Here is a 20207-nt window from a genome sequence, read left to right as displayed (position 1 = left end):
ATTGACGAGACAAGAGTGGGGGAGATGGTTTACTAGCACCAGCACAGCTCTGTAAACAGATGTACGTTTTTCTGTCCTGGTAAGTGACCTGTGGGGGGGGGGTTCTGAATTGTTTTTGGCATGGTTTCAAGCAGAATTGGAGGAAAGCCCACTAACGAAGGCATCCTCTCATCTCTGACAACACTCCTCCATTCTAACTCCCAGAGCAATCTTGCAATTCTCTTCTAAGCATTTGTGAAAGAGTTATTTGGTAAAATGAAGGAAAAATTCTTATATGAATGTTCCAATTTGGGAGGGTGGGGTGCTTGTCTGACAATGGGAACTGCTTCAATTATAATAGGTGACTTTTACTACCCACACATTGATTGGGTCAATATATGTTCAAGTCGGGAAAAAGAGATTGAGTTTCTAGACACTCTTAATGACTGTGCTATGGAGCAGATGGTTACAGAACCTACCAAGGGAGAAGTGATTCTGGATTTGGTCCTAAGTAACGCCCAAGATCTGGTGAGAGATGTAAAAGTGATTGTACCACTTGGGAACAGTGACCATAATGTTCCCAGAGTTCAACATCTGTAGGAATAGGGAGTTGCCCAGAAAGACCAACACAACCACTTTTAATTTTAAAAGGGATAACTTCTCAGAAAGGAAAAGTAGAAAGGGTCAAAACTATTGGGGAAGCTTGGAGACTATTTAAAACTATGATCCTAGAAAGTCAGAAGAAATATATACCACAGGTTAGGAAAGGCACAAATAGGTATAGAAAAAGGCCTACATGGTTCACAAACAAAGTAATGGAAGCTGTAAAAGGTAAGAAGGATTCCTTTAAGCGGTGGAAAGCTAGTCTCAGTGAGGTTGATAAAAGGGAACACAGGCTGTGGCAAATAAAATGCAAGTCTGTGATCATAAAGACCAACAATAAAACTTCCTTCAAATACATTAGAAGCAGGAAACCAGCCAGGAAGGCAGTGGGGCCCTTGGATGACCCAGGGGTAAAAGGAGTAGTGAAGGATGATAGGGAAGTGGCTGAGAAGCTGAATGCATTTTTTGCCTTTGTCTTCACTGTGGAAGATGAGAAGTGCTTGCCCACTCCAGAACCGCTGATTTCGGGAGGGGTGTTGAAAGATCTGAGTCAGATTGAGGTGATGAGAGAGGAGGTCCTACAACTGATAGACAATTTAAAAACTGATAAATCACCAGGCCTGGATGGCATACATCCAAGAGTTCTGACAGAACTCAAATGTGAACTTGTGGATCTCCTGACAAAAATATATAATGTTTCATTAAAATCTGCCTCCATTCCCGAGGACTGGAAGGTAGCTAATGTCACCCCCATCTTTAAAAAGGGTTCCAGAGGAGATCCGGGAAATTACAGTCTGACGTCAATACTGGGTAAGTTGGTGGAAACTGTTATTAAGGAAAGAATTGGTAGGCACATTGATGAACAAAACTATTGAGGAAGACTCAGCATGGGTTCTGTAAGGGAAGACCTTGTCTCACTAACCTCTTAGTGTTCTTTGAGGGAGTGAACAAACATGTGGCCAAGGGGGACCCAATAGATGTTGTTTACCTTGACTTCCAGAAAGCTTTTGAAAAAGTTCCTCATCAAAGGCTCCTAAGTAAGCTCAATAGTCATGGGATAAAAGGACCTCTTGTGGTTCAAAAACTGGCTAATTAATAGGAAACAGAGAGTGAGTATAATTGGGCAATTTTCTCAGTGGAGGGTGGTAAGCAGTGGGGTTCCGCAGGGTCTGTACTGTGTCCGATGCTTTTTAACTTGTTAATGATTTGGAGTTGGGAGTAAGCAGTGAAGTGGCTAAATTTGCAGATGACACAAAATTGTTCAGGGTGGTGAAAACCAGGGAGGATTGTGAGGCACTGCAAAGGGACCTGTCGAGGATGGGCGAGTGGGCGTCAGCATGGCAAATAGGGTTCAATGTGGGCAAGTGCAAAGTGATGCACATTGGGGCCAAAAATCCTAATTATAAATACATGTTGATGGGGCCCAAACTGGCAGGGACTGACCAAGAGAGAGAGAGCTTGGAGTTGTAGTAGATAACTCGCTGAAAATGTCAAGACAGTGTGCGACTGCAATAAAAAAAGGCCAACGTTATGCTGGGGATTATTAGGAAGGGAACTGAAAACAAATCAGCCAGTATCGTAATGCCTCTGTATAGATCGATGGTGTGACCTCATTTGGAATACTGTGCACAGTTCTGGTCACCACACCTCATTTGGAATACCATGTACAGTTCTGGTCAGCACACCTCAGAAAGGATATTATAGCATTGGAAAAAGTGCAGAAAAGGGCAACTAGAATGATAAAAGGGTTGGAACACTTTCCCTATGAAGAAAGGTTAAATCGCTTGGAGCTCTTTAGCTTGGAGAAACAACGACTGAGTGGTAACATGATCGAGGTTTACGAGATTATGCATGGGATAGAGCAGGTAGAGAAAGAAGTACTTTTCTCCCTTTCTCACAATACAAGAAATGTGGGCACTCAAATTGCTGGGCAGTCAGGTTAGAACGGATAAAAAGAAGTACTTCTTCACCCAAAGAGTGATTAACACATGGAATTCACTGTCACAAGAGGTGGTGGCAGCTACAAGCATGGATGGCTTCAAGGGGGAATTGGATAAACATATGGAGCAGAGGTCCATCAGTGGGTATTAGCTACAAGGTATAGATAGGAATTCTCAGGCTGGGGCAAGTGATGCACTGTATTCTTGGTGCTTGGGTGGGGGAACAGTGGGGGGGCTTCTAATGTCCGGCCCCACTGATGGACCTCCTGATGGCACCTGGTATTTTTGGCCACTGTGTGACAGTGTTGGACTGAATGGGCCATTGGCCTGATCCAACATTGGCTTCTCTTATGTTCTTATGCTAATATGTATATACGTCAGGCAAGTTGTGCAGACAGCCACAGTTTTTATCAAAGCATCTCATTTGTTAAAACAAATGAGTTGATGAGCCTGTCGTTCAGGCCCGTAGCCAGGATTTTGTGGCCTGTGGAGCAAACTTTTTTCTGGTGGGGCTGAAGTTCTCAGTGCAAAAAGAAAAGTCATTTCCCCATTAGAAAGTTGTTACCAGGATAGATCTCTAAATTGCAAGCTGTCAACCAGATGACAGTTCTCAGCTGCTGCAAGTTAATCACTTTTGCCAGCCTATGCAATTGTTCTGATAAGAAGCTGGCAGGTGGGGATGATGACTTCAGTAGTCAAGAAAGCTAACACATAGGCAGAAAAACTGTCTTAAAGGAAACTAGTTTCTTGACACAGAGTTAGAAGGGATCCTAGAGGTCACCCAACCCCCTTGCTCAGTGTGGGAATTAGTCATCTACAGCACCCCACTCTGCTTAAAGTAGTACATACCTTTAAATATGTTTTAAAATGATTGAAAAAAGAATTTACAGGAGAAATTCTTGTGGGGCTGTGCCTTTAAGAAAGGAAGCGGAGCTCCCAAAAACCCCACCATAGCTACGGGCCTACTGTGTCAAAAGGGTCTTGTGCCAAAATAAAGTTTATTAATTCCTTTCCAAAGGGCAGCAGGTGAGCCCCTTGAATGAACCTCCATACCTGTCCTGGGAATGGAGGACGACTTCCTGTCCAGGCCACTTGACTCTGATTCAGCTGGCGAGAGATCTGCGTCAGATTTTGGCCTGTTGAAGAGGAGGACTGAATGTCATTGACGCCAGGCACATGGACTACAGAGGAACTGAAAAGGAGAAGAATGTGAAGAAGGTTCAGTGATGCTCATGTATTTCAAGGTTTGGAAATGTACTTCTTTACCCAAAGCATAAATTAACTTGTGGAACTGTCAAGCTTCAGTTTTGTTTCTCTTCAATTCACTTTACTGCTTGCCATAATTTGGTGGAGAGGGAATTCCTGAGGGGAGTGCATGGGTTGTTTGGAGTGAATGCTTGTAGAAGCCATAACCATTTCTTTTCTTTTTTTTTCCAAATTCTTTTTATTAATTTTCTACAATAAACAGATTTCAAAAACATTGCACTTACAGTTGTCTTGTGGAGTTGCGGATATAACGTTCATATAAGAACAATAACATTACAGATAAACAGTTTAACAACTACTGTTGACAGTTAAACAAGTGTTTCGATTTTGACTATATTGTTAGTATTGAGACTAAAATACATAAGCCTTTCTCTTAGTCATTCAGGACCAGTTTGCACTTTAACACTAATAGGCATTGGAATTTCTTATTGTGGTGACAGCTATTGGTATAGTATTTTTAGATACGCGTGGTTGCGAGGTTGCAGATCAGAAGCAAAAAGGAATTCCATTAAGGGAAGTCATTTCTCTGCGAAATTAGACAGTTTGGGGTTCAGAGTGGCGTAGATGATCTGTTCTCTAAGATTAGGTGGTCCCAGACTTTATTCACCCAGCATGAGCAAGACGGTGCCTTATCATCTTTCCATCTAGATGCAATGGATGTCTTGGCGGCCACTAGGAGACTAGTGATTAGATCCTGGAGAAGTGGTGGTATTTCTTTTGCATTCCATATATCCAGAAACAATAATGCCGGGTCAAATGGTATGTCATAGCCAGTAATTAGTTTGATTTGAGCTAATACATCTTGCCAGAACTTTTGAATGTGAACACACTGCCACCAGCAGTGTGCGAAGGTGCCAACATTTCCACACTTCTTCCAGAATAAGGGCGAGTGTGTTGATGTCATCTTGGAGTCGTTCAGGCGTAAGGTACCATCGTGTGATAATTCTGTGCGTCTGCAGTTTCATTGACATGACTGGTGAGGTCATCAGCTTAGATTTCCAGATTTGCGACCATTGATGGGGTGTTATGTTGTTCCCGCAGTCATGTTGTTGTTGTCTCATTGGTACATCCCCTTTTTGGCTAATCAGGATATTGTATGTCGCTGATATTAAACCTTTAGAATTACTATTTCTAGGATAGATGAGTTTCTCAAAAGGAGTCAGAGGAACTTTCATTAGGTGTGATAGGCCCAATTGTTGAACCATGTGGCTTAATTGAAGGTAGAAAAACCACGGGATAGGGTTTTTTTAGTTTTCATTCTAATAACAATTTAGAGGAGAGGCCATCTTTCATCAAGATGTCAATCAAATTTGACATATTTGCTTGCTTCCAGTTTTCTGTTATACCTGTGTCACAGCCAGGGAGGAACCATGATTGGAAAAGAAATGAGGTGAATCTGGAGTACTTCGGAAGTAGTAATGGTTGACAGGAGTCCCAAATTTTCAGAATGGCCTTCTGGAATACGTTGTCTTTTATGTTGTGAGGGCAATTACCTGATGTATTCCATATGCAATCTTGGATTGTAAGTGGGGATACCAAAGGTGTTATTGGTTTAACCCAGTCTATGTTGCTACCATGACGTAGCATCTTAATTATAGGGATCAGCAGTGTCGCTTTGTTATATAGCGTCAGGTCTGGGTAGTTTAGGCCTCCTTGTGATGTTCTTCTCCTAAGCATTGTGAATTTTGTTCGTGGACGTTTGCCCTGCCAGAGAAACGAGTTGAGGGTTCCTTGCCATTTTTTAAGTGTGTCTTTTGGCAATTATATGGGTATCGTACGAAATAGAAATAAGATATTTGGGGAAATAAATGATCTGATTAAGTGTAGTCTGTCCAAGTAGCCCAGCTGAGTTGTTTCCCATTTGCGAAGTTCAATTTTGATTTCTGAGAACTTTGATTGGTGATTATTAGAGTATAGGTCCTCTATCCTCCTGGGTAAGTGAATTCCCAAATACTGAAGGGATGTGCTGGACCATTGATATTCATGTTGTTGTTTCAGGTTGTGTTCCAATGTTGACGAGAGGTTCAGTGGCATTATAAGAGATTTTGATTGATTGACTTTAAGACCTGAAATTATGCCAAATTGTTTCAAAGTTTGCTGAAGATGGGTCAGAGATGTATCTGGGCTTGTCAGGTATACCAACATGTCGTCCGTGAATAGGCTTAGTTTAAAGGTGTGATGGCCCACTGAAATTCCTTGGATGTTATTATTGTTTCTGATGTCTGTTGCCAATGGTTCAAGTGCCAGTGCAAAGAGGATTGGCGACAATGAACATCTTTGGTGCCTCTGTTTAGTGGTATTTTCCTGGATGTCATTCCGTTGCTTTTGATGTGAGCGGTTGGTGATGCGTAGATTGAGGTGACTGCTCGGAGGAATGTAGGACCAAATCCCATATGGCGTAATAGGGCAATTAGATAAGACGTTTCCAGAGAGTCAAACGCCTTCTCTATATCGAGTGATATAAGTATTGATTCTAATTTTGATTCATCACATGATGAGATAATATTCAGCGTTTTAAAGATGTTATCCGTCTTGTCCCTACCGGGTACAAAACCAGTTTGGTCTTGCTGGATGTAGTTTGATATGAATGAGTTTAAACATTTGGTCAGAATCGCTGTAAATATTTTGTAATCCTGATTCAGGAGTGATATGGGGCGATAGGATGCTGGGTTTGAGCTGTCTTTTCCAGATTTTGGGATTGCTATTATGGAAGCTGAGCACCAAGATGGTAGTATTTGTCCAGTAGATAGTATGTTGTTGCAGGCGTCAGCTAGAGGTTTGACCAATTTTAAAGCAAATCTTTTATAAAATTCCGGAGGATATCCGTTCGGACCCGCCGATTTATTGTTTTTCAGATTTTTTATGACTTCAAGGATTTCTTGGGGCTCTATTGATCTTTCAAGAATTTCATGATGTTCTTCTGTTAGTTTTTTAATGTGCAAGTTCAATGCCAAATATGTTTGGATGTCCTCAGAGAAAGGCTCAGATGATGAATAGAGTGATTGGTAGAAATCAGGAAAGATTTATTAATCGATAGTGAGTCAGTGTGTGGTTTTCTTTTCCGGTCTTTGATCGAAAGTACGTGTCTGGATAATCTTTTGTCCTTGACTCGCCAAGATAGGAGGCATAAAGTTTTAGGTGAGTTAATCCAATATTTTTGTTTCACAAATAGGTTTTTTTGTATCTGCAAATTGTCCAGGAGCTCTAATGCTTTACGTTCAGATGTAAGTTTCCTATACACTCTATTACTCCCCGTTGGTTTATGTTCTTCCTCTAGAAGTCTGATCTTGTTATGTATTTTCTCCTTTAAAGCTGATTTTTCTTTTTTCATGCGTGAAGTCATAGAAATGAGATGACCCCGAAGAACTACTTTCAGTGCATCCCAGGTTATTGAGGAAGACATTTCTTCTGTACAGTTTTCCTTTAGATATTGATGAATGTGCAGATCTATTGACTCAATGCTGTGATCATTGTATAGTAGAGATTTGTTGAGTGACCACGTATTGGTCTTTATTTGTTCAGAAGATGACTGCAGTACACAACTGACTGCTGCATGATCAGACCAGGTGATGGAGCCAATATTAGAGTCTAAGAGTTTATGAGTCGTGGTATCAGACACAAGGATAAAGTGTAGACTGCATGTCTGGCTGAGTAGAAGGTATAGTCTTTATCGGCTGGATGGATGTGCCTCCAGACGTCAGTTAGTTTATATTGCTGTAGTAATTCCTTCAGACCTGTTGATTGATGAGATTTTCGTTGGCCAATTACCTTATTATTGGAACGATCCATTTCTGGATTCATTATTAGATTGAAGTCACCTCCAAGTATTATTTCTCCCTCGTGAAATGAGTTCAAGGCTGCCAGAGTATCAGTAAGGAACGGAAGTTGTTCCACATTGGGCATGTACACCGAGCTAGTTGTTCATTAAGAAGGCCTTTTATGAATATGAAACGCCCATTGGGGTCTGTCAGTGTATTGTGGTGCTGGAATCGAACTTAGTGGGTGAGAAGCATCGCGGCTCCCTGTGACTTGGAATTTCCATTAGCATGGTACTGATATTGGATCCATTTGGCTTTGAGTTCTGGTTGATTCTTAGAATGTAGATGAGTCTCTTGCAATAGGTACACCTCAGAGTCAGTTTTGGATAAACACGTTAAAACCCTCTTGCGCTTGATTACGTTATTAAGACCTCGCACGTTTTGCGATGTAACCTTCCACGTGGCTTTTGTTATGGTCGGTTAGTGAAGATATGTGAGCTATAGCTATGTGAAGATTACGCACAATGCCAGAAACTACAATATTTTGGTTCTGAAGAACAAGAGAAATGGTCTAAAAAGGTAACTCTTTGGGATCTCTATTATATCAATTATATGCTATCTCGTATCCGCTGCTCTACACACTTTGTTAGATTAATATGAAGAACCAACTGTTTCTGTTGAGCTTGGTAGTTTAGTGAAAAACTGTTACCTTGATAAAACTAAGTAGTGATATCTTACAGTATTAAGTTTTTTCTGTTAGTTAAATGGTGTACACCTTCTTAGTATTAACTTTTGGTTTGGTACTCTTTAAAAGATAGTACAATAAACTTTAAAAATGATTAATAAACAGTTCTTAAGCAACTGCACTTATATATTAATTCAATTTTAACACTCAATTAATTATAATATTAGATTATTCACGTTATAATTAATTAGAACACTTATGAGAATAGAGAGCAATTAATTATATCTTAGTGTATTTAAAAATGGATAGATAAGATTTTCTTAATCAACTATAATTATGTATGAAATCAACTATTCACTCAATCAATTAAAACTTTCTGATTAATCACACAATAATTAAATTTAACACTTGTAAGGATAAAAGGCAATTAATTATATCTTAATAGTTTAATATAGATTTAGTTAATCCAGTAAAAACAGAACACACAATTATGTAAACTTGGAGAGTAGATCAACCCCAGTTTAGGTAAGATAAGAAGTGCAAAATAAGTCATTACTTCTGCAGACGTTCAATCAGGCTGTATTTACGTATTTATGTTATGTGTTCTCAGTATCTAACTGATAACAGAATTAAAAAAAACAAATAGAAAAATACGAGTCCCACTTAACCTGGTCAGAATGACTGTTCCCCCAAGGCTAAACAGAGAGCACTGAATACAAGAGACTGCTAGTTGAAAAGTTGGATATAAAAAGGTAAAAAAAAAAACCTCCCCCCAAACCTTATGCTTAAACACTTGGAACTTCAGAACTATTGCTCAGAACTTGAAAAAGTGTTATATCACAACCTAGAACAAAAATACTTCATGAGCTTGCTAAGAAATTACAGACTTTAAACTGTAAACTAGCTTTCTTACTCTATCCCCCCGTTTCCTGTTAAGTAAGTCAGAGTTACTGTGGTTTCGCTATTAGACATGTCGGATGGTCAGCTTGCCGTCTTTGTTTGGAGAAAGCGGGTGTTCTCGTTTACGGGAAGCCTTGCTAGTGTCCATCTGCAGCGTCATGTGCAGGGACTGTAAAAACTTGAGACCGGTTTAAATACTTCTTATGGTGTGAAGTTCTTCTTTGATATTTACTTGGAGGTTAGACAGATTCTGCCATCTATCTTAGCGTGCCTGAGTGCCTCCGTGTGACTGGGCGCAGTTCCCGCCTTTTGTTCAGAACTTCTCTTGGAAGATCAGGAAAGATTTGTATAGGGGACCCTCTATACGTTGAGGAACCTTTTGCCCTTGCTATTTCCAAGATTTTTTTTCTAGTACGAAAGTCCGGCACTTCTGCTAAAATGTTGCTGGGTCCCCTAAAGCGCGTTGGTTCTGCTGTGCCTATATGGTACGCTGACAGGATTATGGGAGCCACGCCATCCTCCATTTCCATCTCCCACGCTAACCATCCCGCCAAGAAAATCTGTAAGTCAGTATTAATGTCATGTTTTTCTTGGAAGCCTCTAAATTTTAGATGGGTCTTGCATGCTGAGGTTTCCAGTGTTACCACCCAGTCATGCAGGTACTCGGTTTCATTTTGTAAGGAGTCCACGTCAACTTTAAGACTGGAACTCATTTCATATGCCCGCTCCACAGTTTGACCTTATTTAAAGAGACAGAGAGTTCAGTGAATCTCTCGTTTAAGGGTGTGATGAGAGCGGACATGCTGTCAAGTATCTTTTTCTCCATGTTTGCAAACATATTTAGCATAGATGCCTCTGACAGTGAAGTTGTTAGACGCTGTCGCCGCGTCCATCGCCATTTTGTTGAGATCGTCTGTGTCCTCGTCGAGAAGTTTGTCTTCTTGTGATCTCTGAAAGAAGTTTTGAATGCTTCCTGGAGTCGATGCATTTGCAGCAGCTTTAGCCGAATCAGTTCTGCACATTCTTTTTTTAATACACTAAGTCTAGGTTGGTTATTTAGATGGCTCAGAGGTGGAGAGGGTCGGAGCTGGGTTTTCAAGTGTCTATCTCCATCGGCCCCGACACCACGCCCCCATAACAATTTCTTAAGCTGTGCTCCAGCACCGGTTCCCAAGGGAGCTGGCCTTGGAGTCTTCTTTGCCAGGCTAGGATGTAGATAAGGCACCGTATATCTGTCAGGGTTGCCATAGTGACCTAGGGGCTGGATGATGATGTATGCATGAGATGTGGGGTGTTGTCTTACCTATAACTGGGGATTGTTTACGCCTTTCCTCAGTTCTGACACAGAGCATGTTTCCAAAAGTAAGCGTATCTCAATAAACTACCACTGCTTAAGTGTGTTGTGGAGAGTGTTTTAACTGGGAGACCTGGCAGGAACTCACTGCTACAAGGTGAAGTGATGATCACTAATTTAGATGGCTTTGAAAAGAAGACTCAATAAATTCAGGAAGGAGGCTAGCTCTACTGTAGTATAGATGAGATTATAAAGATTTTTCCCCTTTTTGATTATTCATATTTCTCTGGTTTTATAGATTTATTATTAATAAGATTTTATTAGGATGTAATGAAGGCCTGTTATATGGAAGGCCTTTCTTTGTAGGTCAGGGTATTTTTCCAGCTGATGTTAGCAGACAAGACAATAGCATTCTTTTGGTACAGAAGAAGGTATAAGGTTCATGGTTTTTAATTGTTTAGGTTACAACTTGGTAGTGTCTGGGTCAAAAAGGATTTTTAGCTCCGTATCAGAGAAAAACACCTTTGTTTGGGTATGAAGAATCCTTGGTTGATATTATTCAGGTTAGGTCAAGTAAACACTTGACGCTATTGTACAGACACACCTTTCTTTACATTTGACCAATAAGGGACTTTTTATTCAAATGATGTTTAATTTTTTGCAACCAATTATGCTTTTTGAATATTATTTTTATGATGATGGTATGATGATGTCATTTTAAGTATAAAATTTCATGTATTTCCTGGTTGTGCTCAGAAAGCAGTCGATTTTGATAGGCTTGTGGGCCTAACTGTTTTCAGGTGTATTGATTGCAATTAAAACACTTAAGATTTTCCTCCTCATTTTGACTCCATTTTTGACTGACTGGGAATCTATTTGTACAACACTACCCACAGCAAAATAGATTTCTAATTCCTTGCCCATCACTGTTGCAAATGGCTTGATTTTTTTTGAGAGAGAATGCTTAACATGTTATCTAGGTCTAATAGGGCTGTGCCAAATCCAGCTTGGGAAATTCCTGGAGAGTTGAGGATGATTCCTGGGGAGGACAGAGTCTGGAGAGAAGAGGGAGCTCAGCAGGGATGTGATGTCATAGAGTCCACCCTCTAAATCTGCCATTTCCCCCAGGGTAATTGATCTCTGTAGTCTGAGAACTTCAAGCCTGACCTTGAGGTTGGTAACCCTAAAGTCTACTGGGAATCCCGGGAATTATAGTTCTGCATCAGAAGGGGTCAGGTGTTTCTAATGGAATGTTCAGCACCTCAATGAACCCCTGCTATACCCACAGTACCACATCTCCATTGCCATTTTCCTTGTTGTCACGCCCTGTCTTGCCGGGGAAAGGTTGCCCCCTGCTGGCCATTGCCAATGTCCTCCCTCTGCTGACAATGAGTCGGGTCCGCCTGTAATCCCTGTCCCTGGGAAGGGGGAGGGAGTCGAGGAGAGTCCTTTAAGAGAAACGGGAGGAGCAGCCTTCCGCCACTCTTGCCTGCCCTGGGTTCCTGGCTTCCGCACCAACTCCTTGGTGGCTATGGGGTTTCCTTCTCACTGTTCCACACACACGTCCCCAGCCAGTCCCAGTCCTTCCTCCCTGGCTGTCTCCCGGCTTCTCTTTTTATTATCCCCTCAAGCCCCGTGACTCCTCCTGTATCTGGGCCCCTCCCCCCTTCAAATGGAACCACGCCGAGCTGCTTCCGCTTGCCCCTCCCTGTTGCTGCGGGGCGCAGTCCTGAGCGCGTCGTCTTCCGCTGCCTGGTTGCTCCTTCTGGCCGCTTCGCCCGACCCTGTCACCTCCCGTGTCGGCCCTTCTTGGTCTTCCTCCACCCCGCCGCGTTCCCGGCTTGTTCCCGACCTGCCACGGGGGCGGCTCCACCCTACGAGCCTAGCAACCGACGGATGATCCCCCCCTCCGACGACACCTCTCCGGTGTCCATTTTGGCAAAATGCCATTAAATGCCATTAAAATTGACAGAAAAATTAACAGGTTTTCTGCAGGCTCAAGGAAGCAGTTATGTCAACTGAACCAGAACAGGATTGCTACCAAATCCTTTCTGAAAGCATCTCTAAGTTCCGGCCCTCGGCGTCCTCTGGGTGCTCTCTGGGCTGTGCCGCAGAAGCTGTGAGATGCGGGGGAGTGGGGGGGTTCGCGGTGCGCCTGTTCGGGGCTCCTGGCTGCCTCCCGGAACCAAGTCCCAGCCCCGGGCGGGACACTTGTCAAGTGGCATTCTGGTTCAGTTACTAGACTTGCCCAGCTCCATGGGCTACGAGAATAACCAGGAATTTTGTTGCCCTAGTTCCTCACTCTTGGTGGACCAATGCAAGACAATGGTGGAACCTACTGGAACTAGGGCAAGACCCCAGAAAGAATCTTGCAGATCATGAGTACAGCCTACCACTGTCTGGCATTTAATGGGTTTTAAAAACAAATATTGGTTACTTTACAAGACCTTAGAAACCCTACAACTATTCCAGGAGAAAGTGGTTTTTGGATAGGAGCCACAGTGATTCCTTTCAAGAGGGATGACTCAGTTATGCTGCTAAGCAACAGTGGGTCAACGCAAGATGCAACCCTAGTGACAATGTCTTCTTTTTATTAATTATGTCACAAGGTATGATACCTGAAAGATTTCCCAGAATGTCCTGGCTGGAAAGGGCTCCCTTGGGAATACATCTGCTGGTTTCCTCCCGTGGATGATGAAGGCATCATCTTTTTATCTGCTGCAAAAACAATGGCAAGAAGACATGTTTCAGAGTGAGGATGGTTGGAACAAACAAACTCACAAGATATGCAAACTGCTCATCACTGAAAAATCCATTTTGGCAAAATGCCATTAAATGCCATTAAAATTGACAGAAAAATTAACAGGTTTTCTGCAGGCTCAAGGAAGCAGTTATGTCAACTGAACCAGAACAGGATTGCTACCAAATCCTTTCTGAAAGCATCTCTAAGTTCCGAAGACATAATAAGGTCTGAGTACACTAGCAGCCTAACCCTAATAGTTTTTACTTGGTAATAATTGCAATATATTTCAGAGTGAATTATTCAGAAGTAAGTGTACCTAAGATTATAGCCTTAAACTGCTGTACTCACTGAAATGATTAGGAGCCCAAATTGTCTAACTCCAGTTTAAGAACATAAACATGTACATCTTTTCCATAAACTGTAACAAAATTCTGGATTATGAAATTTAAAAACTGCTATACAGATAGAACTGCAAATTCACATAAGACACTGAAAAACAAATCAGACAATTTTCTCAGAAATTCATAAGAGAATACAGCTATTGAGCTTGGATATCACATGTGCCATCTAAAAATCCTGGCAACATTTAATAGCTGCTAAGGCAGAAATTGCTAGATCCAGTGTGATGTCTTTGTTCTTGTTTGTCAATATTCCAGTTTGTGCATAATAAGCCAATACAAACACCCCTCCAGAAAATGGGAAAGAAGCATTTGGCAGAGAAACATCTAGTGGCAGATGCAATCCAACTGCTACTGCCACATAAACAAGAATGCAAATTGGAAACCACTTTTTATATTGTCTACACATGCTGGCAGGAGCTGCGGTGGCTCAAGTGGTTAAGACGCTGAACTGCAGGCTGTGGAAGGTCAGTAGTTCAGCAGTTCGAGACCTAGGGGTGCTGCATGACGGAGTGAGCTCCCATCTCTAGTTCCAGCTCCTGCCAACCTAGCAGTTCGAAAGCAAGAAATTGCCAGTAGATAAAAAGGTACCACTTCGGTGGGAAGGTGACAGCGTTCCGTGTGCCTTGGCGTTTAGTCATGCAGGCCACATGACCACGGAAACATCTTTGGACAGCGCTGGCTCTTCGGCTTTGAAACGGAGATGAGCACCACAACCCAAGAGTCGGATTCGACTGGCTTTCGAGCAAGGGAACCTTTACTTTACACATGCTGGCATGCATCCTGGCACCCAAAATTTCAAGGCATGTGGCTTCTGCCCCCCTTTCTCTCCTTCTGCATATTGTTGAACCCACTGGAACCCCTTAATGGGGGTCAGCGGGATCTCAGGAGTAAGAATAGGGGCAAAGTGGGGGCCCTCAGTAGGGCAGGGAAAATTACTGAAGGCCATCATCCCAATGGACACATCATTCCATTGGAAGAACAGCATACCTGGATACAGGCCAACGTCTGATGACATTAACTGATATTTCAGTACTGTTGTTTGAGACATCCAAAGTGAGGAAGACTTCTGGAGAGCTCAAAAGCTAGCATATTGTTGTTGGATCCCCAAGCATCGAGAATAAATCCACGTTTTAAAGAAAAGCAAAATTTATTTCAAAGCGTTGGAAAGACACTCAAACACGTTCTTTGTTAGAACTGACTACAAACGGTTAGAGCAAGCATAATAAAGGGATTTGAAACAGGTACAGAACCAATGGGTCACTTTCCCGCTGGCGGGTGAAGGGAAACGGTTTCGCGCTCATTCCCTGAGAACCAGGCTATCCCCAGACATAACACAGGTGCAGTTCCCAGGCTCTAAAAGCAACAAGCTGGCAGTGAAGCGAACTCCCCCAATACATCCTCCAGTTGTTTGGCTTAGGCATTACAGCAGAGGAAAATAATAGCACACAGGCAGGGGGGAGGGGTAGCAACTGTACAGAGGTACCAGCAACACAGAACACCATGGCAGCTTGCTGACAATTGTGATGTGTTGTTGTGGTTGGTCTTAATAAAAAGATATTATGTGGCTTTGGTTTTTGGTTTGGCTGTTGTTTCCTTGCCTGGATAGTTATTCTACTTTTTGCTCTTGGACTTAATATTAGACTACAGTGCTCCAACTTTATTATAGATCTCTTTTCTGATCTGATTTATAATACAGTGATTATTATGACAGGTTGCATTAATTAATTAAATTAAATTAGGGTTTTAATGATGTTTTGCATTTTTATTGGGGTATGACATTTTTATTGACCCTGGTGCTTTTAATAGTGAGAGTAAGACTTATTATTATAGACTTATTATTATTTATTTATTTATTATTTATAATAAATTTATTTTTGTAATTTATTATTACAGACGTGATCTTTATATTTTAAATTTCCCCAAAGGGCACTTTCCTGGGAGTAAGCCCCACTGACTAAAATGGGGCTTACTTCTAAGTAGACCTGCTTAATTTTTTTCCCTAAATTTGTTTAAATTTAATAATAATTTATTTTAATTTTTATTTTCCCCCCCAGGGAGTTGGGCATTCCCCCCATTCCCCCCCCTGCTGGTTTTATTTGCTGCATTATCTATTGTCATTTACTAAAATTCAGCATTGCCTTTTAAAAGGAAATCTTACTGTTCTAATTATTTTATTCCCTCATTTTGTATAGAGGGACTGATGGTTCCTATTCTTGTTTTAAATAATTCCTGTGTAGTTCTGCATTTGTTTCATCTGTACACACTGCCTGGAGATGACATAAATTAAAAACCGCTGATTAATAATTATTGGCTATAATCCCTGTGATTATTGTTCCTCGTCTCCCCTGCTTTTCTTTTTCCTTTTGTTAAATGGTTTCTTTTTTAAAAAATGGCATGTAACATTACTGCGTTGGAAGTCTTTTAATCAGTAAGGCAGGATACAAATGCTTTAAAACAAATAAACAGTAGTGAAGCTTCCATTCCATTATAAATCTAGTGTGTGGTATTTGGCTCGTGAGTTTCCAGAAAGGGACGAAGAAAAACTCTTCTTTCTTTCTGAATGTGGATGCTCTGTAAGCATTGAACTTCTGACCTCCATAAAGGTTCTTGCCAGATACCGAGCTATGGGCCTCATAAGACCTGCTGCTTAGAAGCCCCATACTATGGCAAGAAAGGATCTTATTTGTACTTTGATACGTGCTTGACGGCTGCAGAGCGAAATGTCCCCACCAAGATCAGCCCCTCTGTGAGAACTCCAACTGTTTGCACAAACTGTACCAGAAAAGCCAATCCAAAATCAACACGGTGTAAACACATGCAAGCAACGTGCAAGTTTGCCTGTATATTTGGGGGGGGGGGGTTGTGCTTTAGATCAGACACGGATGTGAGAAAGACTCACAAACTGTTGCGAGAAAAGACCCCATTCCCAAATTCTTGACTGCACTCTACTAGGAGTACATTTCTCCTTGTTCTTCCACTTTGTACTGGGTTTGATTTTATCATCCTTTTAACCATGTACATTTATTAGTAATCCCATTTTTGGTCACACCCCAACACTTGGGCCTCAACAATCCTTTTGACTAACAGTATTATGTAGGCTTGCCAAGTCCCCCCGGGGGGCACCCCACCCCCAAAGCACGCGACGTGCCTGGCGTCAGCACATCACCTGGAAGTGACGCAGTCGCGTCGGGCGTGTTGGGGGCGGGGTCACGGTCATCCAAGGGAAAACTCTATGGTTTCCCTTGGATGATTGTGGCCCCGCCCCTGGCGTGCCCGACGTGGTTGCGTCACTCTCCCGCTCTACATACAGTAAGGACTTGGCAACCCTAGTATTATGGTATCTCCTGATGAGCTCAAGCCCCTAGAGCTGAGCTAGATTTGGAACATAGGAAACCAAAGGCATTATTATTCTCAGGAAAAAAATGAAAATAGGACATTGGTATACCTACCCACCCCTGCAAAATTGAAAATGCATCCCTAGATTGCTAAAGTACCTCCAGAACACTCAGAAAGCTGAACTCTGGCATCTATACACAGCCCATTTAACTCTCAGTTGCAATCTTGTGCAGAATTCAGTGGACTCAGACTGGAGTAACTCAGCTAAGGAACAGCACTTCCTGATTACTGGAAAAGTCAGACATTTATAAGCTTCCACCTAAAATTGGTAATGGGCAAGCAAGAAGTTTATCCCAAGCCTAAATGATTAAAGAACTTCCACAGTCACACAGAAAGCTGATATTTGGGACAAATGAAGAACAAAAGTCACCCTTACCAGAAAAGTCTCAACATGAAGGACTTTTCTGGCATCTGTCAATCAATTAAAACCTAGTGCATAAAATACATCTCACAGAGGAAGCTGCACATGGATGGAGCCTAGATGGCACTTCCAAACAGAACTGTAAGGAGCTTTCACATGTTCAGAGTGCTTCACAGACATTTAATTTCACAAAAAGCTCTGCTGAAGTCCTCACATTGCAGAAAGAGAGCTGAGGCTGACTGGCTTGCCCAAGGTGACCTGGTATATTTCTGGCAGAGGTGAGATAGGGGCTTCCTGTCTCAGAAGCCGAGCTTTCTGGCTGCCATGCAATACCAGCTCAGACCTTCCCTTGTGTGTATTATTAGATGTATTCCCTTGATGCTGAGTGTTGAGTTTGGGGGTTGTTGTTCAGTCTTGCTGGGTGTTTGTCCAGCACGGGGGAGAACCTTTTATTTATTTTATTTATTTATATTTATTTAGGGATTTTTACCCCGCCCTCCCCAATAACTTTGCATATAAAAAGGAGCCTGGGCACAATGAGGGTCTCGTTGTAATGTGGCAGTTAACATGCAATGAACAGTTTCTACCTTAGATGACAGCTACTTGCATGATAGTAAAATTGAAAACAAATGCAAAAAGCTTCATTCCCAGCCAGAAAAGTTAGAAACAACGAAAGAAAAATGTCTTTAAAAACACCAACCAAAATTTTTTAAAATATATTGGGGGAGGGGACACACACACAAAGAATCCCCTAACATATTAAAGAATTATTGATGGAATAGGTACTGGTTGCCCAGTTACTGACTGTGCTGTTTAAGAAAACAAGTTCGTAGGTTTTACTTTTGATTAAATTTATTTTATTTAGTACTCAGCTGATTATAAAACCTAGCTTCCAACTACTTCTTTTTTAAAGTATTTTATTAGTTTATATATAGAAGGGGGGGAAAGGAAAACAAGGGAAAAGAAAGTATACAGGGATATATATAAAAAAGTCCACTTTAACATTCTGTGTGCAAATCTTTTCTTAAAAGCTTCTCAGCTATTATAACCATCTTTCTTCATTTAATCTTAGTTTCTCAATACTTGTGTTTTAACCAGTCATAAAACGCCTTCCATTGTCCCATAAATTCTTCTTCCATTTCTCCTTTTAATATATTTGTCAATCTGTCCATTTCAGCACATTCCACAATCTTCGTTATCAACTCATAAAGCGTTGGGATTTTTGATGTCCTCTATGTCATTGCAAATAAAATTCTGGCTGCTGTTATAACATGTAAAATAAAGTATCTATGGTTCTTATATAAGTCATCTGGTTTAGCAGGAATATCTCTGGTTTAAAAGGTATTGTAATATTCAACACTGACTGTAAGAGAGTATGTACTCCAATCCAGTATTTATGAACTTTTTTACATGTCCACCACATATGATCCAACGCGTATGATCCAACATGATTGTTACATTTCCAGCATCTATCACTCAAGTTTTTATACATTTTAGCTAACCTATCTGGGGTTAGGTGCCATCTATAAAACATTTTATACAGATTTTATTTAAATGAAACATATTTTACTCCATTGTAACAGATCTGTTATAACCTACATTTTGCATCCATTTGACCATACATTCTTTAACTATTTCATCCTGCATTTTCAATTGCATTTTCAATCAGCATACCATACATTTTCTTAATAAGTTTCTCTCTTGAAGTATATAATAATTTTTCAAATGTATTTTGTTCTAAATAAAATCCATCTGTCTGTTTATCCTTACTATATCTAGATTCCACTTGTACTCTAGTCCACCAATCTAAGTTTATTTCCCTTTGCTTTCATTCTTCCTGAGATTTTAAATTATTTCCATCATCTAACAATTCTGTGCATCTAATAACTGCTTGTTTTGAAGTCAAAGCTGGTTGAGAAAAAGCTTCCACTGGAGATACCCATCTTGGAATCTCTCCTTATATATAATTGAATAGTGGGTGCCAAAGTTCTAATTCTAAAATGCACTCCCTTAGTGTATGGCTGATGGCACTGCTCCTCAGCATATATCGCCACCAATCAGAAGGCAAAGCCCGGGTCCCGCCCACACCACAACTGCTGCGACAACCTGGTCTTTTGCATATGGAAGCTGATTGGACTTCAGGCCATTCCCCCCCCCAAACCCCCCCCCCCCCCCGCAAGGCAGTTGGAATGTCAGTTGCATATGGAACCTGCTGTATTTGCAAAGCCCGGGTCCCGCCCACACCACAACTGCTGCGACAACCTGGTCTTTTGCATATGGAAGCTGATTGGACTTCAGTCCATTCCACACCTCAAACTCCCCCCCCCCGCAAGGCAGTTGGAATTTTCAGTTGCATAACATACCTCATAGGGGAGAGGAGAATGGGTAACAATGGTTACCACTCTCCAGGTGAGGGCTACAGATAACTCAAACATACAACTGCTCTTTAGGTAGCAGAGATCAGTCCCTCTGGAGAAAACAGTGGACTCTGTCATTAAACCCTGCTGAGGTCGCCACAGGAAACTGACACTGTTTGCCCAAAGCCAGAGCACTCTCCCAGAGCCTCTTTCTAGATCCCGTTGTATTTATTTCCGCAACGGGCATTATTTCTAGTTTTAGTATATATCAGCAGACGGATCTTTTCCCAGGTTGTCAGTAGTTTAAGCGTTCAAGTGCACATTCAGAGACTTTTAAAAAAATGTGAAAGTAAACAAACGATAAAGATGGTGGGGAAGAAGGACAAAGAAAAACTTTTGAAACCGAAAGGGACTGAGAGCCTGAAACCGGAAGTTACCAGTGCGTTGACTAAGACAATAGTGCGTTGACTAAGACAACATGCGCCCCCTACTGGAACAGCTGAATAACTTCAAGGAACAAATGT

General features: G+C 41.5%; 1 protein-coding gene across 1 annotated transcript in view; it reads right to left on the bottom strand.

Annotated features, from left to right (window-relative positions):
* The window catches only part of ARNT2 (aryl hydrocarbon receptor nuclear translocator 2), a 144753-nt gene that overhangs the window by 14588 nt on the left and 109958 nt on the right, over positions 1–20207 (bottom strand). The window contains exons 14-15 of the mRNA XM_015415830.1: positions 13044–13143; positions 3576–3714 (exon numbers count right to left, since the gene is read on the bottom strand). Of these exons, the coding sequence (XP_015271316.1) occupies positions 3576–3714; positions 13044–13143 (239 nt within the window). The remainder of the gene's footprint in view (positions 1–3575; positions 3715–13043; positions 13144–20207) is intronic.

The sequence above is a fragment of the Gekko japonicus genome, unplaced genomic scaffold (assembly GCF_001447785.1).
Source record: "Gekko japonicus isolate JY-2015 unplaced genomic scaffold, Gekko_japonicus_V1.1 scaffold2212, whole genome shotgun sequence".
NCBI classification, from domain to species: Eukaryota; Metazoa; Chordata; class Lepidosauria; order Squamata; family Gekkonidae; genus Gekko; species Gekko japonicus.
Note: the sequence above shows the minus strand (reverse complement) of the source record. Positions and strands in the feature narration are given on the sequence as shown.